The sequence below is a fragment of the Corvus brachyrhynchos genome, unplaced genomic scaffold, assembly GCF_000691975.1.
Source record: "Corvus brachyrhynchos isolate BGI_N302 unplaced genomic scaffold, ASM69197v1 scaffold3, whole genome shotgun sequence".
Lineage (NCBI taxonomy): Eukaryota > Metazoa > Chordata > Aves > Passeriformes > Corvidae > Corvus > Corvus brachyrhynchos.
Window position 1 is genome coordinate 5,736,249 of NW_008237619.1, and position 5,048 is coordinate 5,741,296.

General features: G+C 43.2%; 1 protein-coding gene across 1 annotated transcript; it reads right to left on the bottom strand.

Moving 5' to 3' along the window:
• Positions 1-1,495: 1,495 nt before the first annotated feature.
• TRMT10C (tRNA methyltransferase 10C, mitochondrial RNase P subunit) lies at positions 1,496-4,720 on the bottom strand. Its single transcript, XM_008631719.2, has 2 exons — positions 3,470-4,720; positions 1,496-3,284 (listed from the first exon to the last, which is right to left on the bottom strand). The coding sequence occupies exon 2, from the start codon at positions 2,882-2,884 to the stop codon at positions 1,970-1,972; it is 915 nt and encodes a 304-aa protein (XP_008629941.2). The 5' UTR covers positions 2,885-3,284; positions 3,470-4,720; the 3' UTR covers positions 1,496-1,969.
• Positions 4,721-5,048: the final 328 nt, after the last annotated feature.

Below are 5,048 nucleotides of genomic sequence, written 5' to 3' on the forward strand. Positions count from 1 at the left end.
AGTCACCCCCGCCATCGCACACTGAGCCGCTGCATCACGGGGCTGCGGAGGAACCACGTCCGCTGCCGCGCCCTCCTCAGGGCGCGTGGTTTAACGATTCCGTTTAACCTTCCGTGATTCACAAATAATCATTACCTCATTACCTCCTCGGTGTGTATAGATATCTAAAGTGTGTGGAGCGAGTGCGCCAAGAAGATGGATCCAGGTCCTTCTCCGTGGTGCCAAGCAATGGGACAAGAGGCGATGGGTAGAAACTGATGCACAGGAAGTTCCACCTGAACAGGAGGAAGAACTTTACTGTGCAGTGACCGAGCACTGGAACAGGGTGCCCAGAGAGGCTGTGGAGTCTCCCTCACTGGAGATATTCAAGAACCATCCGGATGCAATCCTGTGCCATGTGCTCTGGGATGACCCTGTTTTAGTCGGGAGGTGGGAGAGGTGACGCGCTGAGGTCCCTTCCAACCTCACCCAATCTGTGATTCTGTAACACGAGTTCAAGTGAGCAGTGACACCACCTTCCCCCGCCCCAGTGTGCAAGCCAGTCTGCAAATCAGAAGAGGCTGTTTGTATGGAGGAACAGCAAATGACAGAAGGGACATGGTACCCAGCCCATAGCAGATGGTTGGAACTAGATAAGACCCCTTCCAGCCCAACCCATTCCATGGTTCTATGACACTCAGCAGCATGTAGTTCCACTGTTGTCTCTTCCTCCCCTGAGGAAAAAGAGTCTGCCTGAGGTACACACACTCACACAGCCAGTCCTCGCACTTCAGGGCTTCCCAGGCAGCTCTCAAGCATCACCTGAAACACCACCCTAGGGTAAAGCTTTGTGTACTTCCCAACCACACACAACTGAGAGGAACCAGGTCTTTCCCTCTGCCAGAGGTTATCCATGCCTGGAGGCCCCTGCACCTCACAACAGACAGTGAAGAGCAGTACTGGGGTAGTGAATCTTCTGCCTTCCAACCCCCACCTTGCAACAGCATGTAGGAAGAGGTCACCAGGGAGTGGGTCACCACCAACTCCTGGTATACCTGTGTGAAATTATACTCCCTGCTCCTAGTCTTTGAATTTTCAGGACCCAACTCATCATCTGCCATCACTGACTTTAAGCATCACCCATAGGGAAAGCCCTCCTTGTCCTACAGACAAGACAGCAGAACTGTATTTAACAATACACCCATGGCAGCTCTGCAGCCTGAACACAGACTTTCAGAGACATCAATGTATTCTGAGTTGTGAGAAAAAAGGCTCTCTGCTCCTCTAAGTATTTACTAATAGGACTGTTTACCTTCTCAGAAGTTCCAGCACTTTGGGAAATCTACATTACATGGCCTGAAAACACAGGCACTCTGGGATAAAAGTCTTACACAAAAGTATGTAAGATTATTTTTTTAGCACAGTCAAGAAATTTGCCTTATTCCTTCCAAACAGGGACTTGATTTGTGCCAGACAGAACACCCAGAAATACATGGTGCAGCTCCCCAAACTCATGCAAGGTTTTAACCATTTGTTTTCAGTTCAGCTATCAAAGGTCAATTCGTCTGCACACGAAAGGATTCAGGAAGTAATGGGAGAGGTCTCTTCTACTTCATCTTAGCGATCTTTTAGAATAAAACTTAGACAGCCTCCAAAGCAGTGAGCTCTGAAGAACAACCTTTGCATTCAGTAATCATCACCCTTGTCCAGCACAGTTCAATTGAACACGCTGATATTCTTTGTGTAGAGTTATTTTTTTTAGAACAGATGATCTCATTTCTCTTACATAATTTCAACATGTGAATAAATTTTAACAGCTGGACTACTAAAGTAATTTTAAAAACCCAACTCTTAACAATGGTCATTTCAAATGTAAGCAACAAAACATGTTGTGAGATTAAGAGCTGAACAGAGTTCCAGATGTACAGAGAAGCCAGAGCATTAAAGGACACAGTTTGCATGTAAAAAATTCATTCTCCTCCCCATTACTCTACTTTTGCTTTAGTTTATACTTCTTGGGGTAGCTTTTGGCAAATTGCTTTTGTACTTCTTCCCGTCCCTTTCCATGTTTAAGTATGTTGATCAGGTCTAAGGTTTTCTTCAGTTCCTTTACAGGTTTGCTTACAAAGCCACAGTATTTCCTTTTTGGAACAAATTCCAGAGCCTTCTTCCAGTCAGCAGTATCTTTCAAGGTTAATAAAATATGCATCATTTGATCCAGTGTGAGGTTTTTGGCACCAGTACTCCAGAGCAAATACTTGTCCAGTGGAAGGGCTGCAGTCTCCAATCCTAATCGCTTTGCCCGTGCTAAAGAGACTCCTGTTTTTATGCTCTTGTCAACCATTGACCCAACAATATAGATCTTATCATGATCAAATGTTTTCATCACTTTGGGAGAATCAGCTGTCAGATAGATGAGCTTATCCTTTGGAAAGATTTCTGTGTAGCACTGGTCTGTCACGGTGATAAGCAGCTTGCCCCATGCCTCTCTATACTGCTTGATAAATTCCCTATGATAGAGGCTATCATCTTTGAAGTTACAGAAGTGGATGTGGAACGGGTCCACAGATCTCCGATTGCAGCTCTCACTCAGTACTATCTGTCTCACTGTATTTGTGACTTCTCGGACAGACATTTCTTTTTCATAAGACATGTCAAATACTAGAGGTTGGCCAAAGATCATGGACTGAGCAGCCCTCCAATTGTATGCTTTATCCATAGTGCTGGACCACATACATACAAATGAACTCTTTTTGGTCTCATCCGTTTTTGAAGCTTGATTTTGTGCTTCCAGCCTCCTTTCCCTTTTCTCATCCATCTTTCTTTTGTCATTTTTCTTTTGAAGTTCTTTGAGATGCAAATATTTTAAATACTTCTTTTTGGCTGACTTAGAAGGGCACTCCATGAAAGTCTTTAGCTCTTCTTCACTTTAAAGAAAAGTCTTTATCTCTTCTTCCCATTTTTTTTCGGGACCCGCTCTGCCAGCTAGCCTCCACATCTCCAAGGTCTCACGTGCAGCAGCCAAACTGGAAAGCTCCTTAGGCTCTGAGACCGTCTCACTGGCCTCTTCTTGCAACCCAGATTTCATTACCTTTTTCCACTCATCTAAATCTAATTTTTCTGAGGGTTCACATGACTTGTCCTGCTTCAGACAAAGTGATAAACTGAGAGCTCTACTGAGTGGAAACAAATCCTTTTGCATCCTATGTTGTGCAGCAAATGGAAGGACAGAACTTCTCACAGTTTTTCTCAGAAGCATGTTAGCAGATTGCATACTTAGAGACGTGCTGTGTTCCAATACTTATCTATAAAACACCAATAAGATGGGAAAAAAACTTGTCAGAAATCACAAAGAAAACACTTGCAGATTTTTATTCTTAGTAATGCTGACAGAAAATAGGTTACTTCTTGGAGGATGCTAGAAATTCCTCCTTCCACTATGAATTTTTCTGTTTCCTGAATGAAAACAGCTTAAACCAGCTATACTTACTGCAATTCAAAATGTAGGCAAACAACCTCCAAGAATTGTCCAAGATCTGTTTAAGTTATCTGTATCATATGACAAGCCTTCACAACCAAAGTCAGTGAAATGCTGCATGGAAACCAGAAGTATTTTTATGTAATTTATCTATCCTGTGAAAAAAGAAAGAAGAGATGGAAGAATAACAACTCGTCCAGAAAAAGACCAAAGACCATCTTTTTTTGTTTTTGCTAAATTGTCTGTGAAGTTGGCATTTGCACATAAATCTGAGGACCTAAACCCCCCCAGTCCCATTAATTTTATCCACATTTGTATTTAAATATGAAAGAAAAACACCCAAGAACATTTAGTATTTTCCTTGGCCTATGCACACTACTGAACTAAGCATCAGTGAAGCTTCAATGCTTGAGGAAACACGATTTGGACAAAACTAGAATTAGTTCCTAATTTTTAAATCAAAATTCACAATCTTCCTAATAAACTGAAAATAATGTGATATATAGAACCAGAAGTTAAATCTAAGGTTTGTAAATATGTACCTGCTCATACAGAGGCACAGAAGGAGCAGTGTATTATTTAGAAATGTTATATAACCTGGCATGTGTTTCACTATACAGTAATTGGTCAAATTGGTGGCTGACCTCTCATGTTCTACCGTTATTAAGATAAAAGTATCAAGACCAACCAAGCAACCCAACAATGCGAAAATTTGTAAGTGTTACAATAGAGGTATCCCTAATTTTACAATGAAGCGTTAAACCTACTGGCAAAAGTAATAATCAAAAAAATACATTGTCTAGCATGGAGAAATCAAGGGATCGGGTCCTCAATTAACTTACATTACTGAAGCTCCAATTAAGTCAATATTGAACACCAGATTTACAGCATCAGAATACTTGATGACAGCTTTTGATAGAACCAAATTACTTTCCAGTGTGTCATTCACACTAACACCACTACTGCACGAATTAGTCTCTGAAGAACCTAGATGCGTAGCACTGAAAGTATTTTTCTTGTTTTTTTTCTTTAGCATGACTTCACTGAAACTCATCTCAGTAACAGAAAGGCTCTTCACTGATACTTCAGAGACCGAACAACTTGCCTTACTTCCCCAGCACAGCTGCCCACTCAGAATCACGGAATCACATAATAAGTAAGGCTGGAAGAGCCCACAGTGGATCATGTGGTCCAACCTCCCTGCTCAGGCAGGGTCATCCCAGAGCACAGGGCACAGGATTGTATCCAGAGAGGTCTGGAATATCTCCAGTGAGGGAGACTCCACAGCCTCTCTGGGCAACCTGTTCAGTGCACGGTCATCTGCACAGTAAAGAAGTTCTTTCTCATGTTCAGGTGGAACTTCTGTGCAGCAGTTTCTGCCCGTTGCCTCTTGTCCTATGGCTTGGCACCACGGGGAAGAGACTGGATCCATCTTATTGGCACTCCCTTCAGACACCCTCACTGATGAGGCCGGCTGCAGGGGAGCGGCACTGCACATGCACGCTGCTTAACAACTTTTAAACCAGCCCACGAGTACCCGAGCCGCTGAGCGCCAGGTCACACCCGACACATCCGCGCCGTGCTCCACAGC

What these genes read in the sequence shown, in the direction of transcription:
- TRMT10C (XM_008631719.2), bottom strand. Translation starts at nt 2,884, where the DNA reads ATGGAGTGCCCTTCTAAGTCAGCCAAAAAGAAGTATTTAAAATATTTG.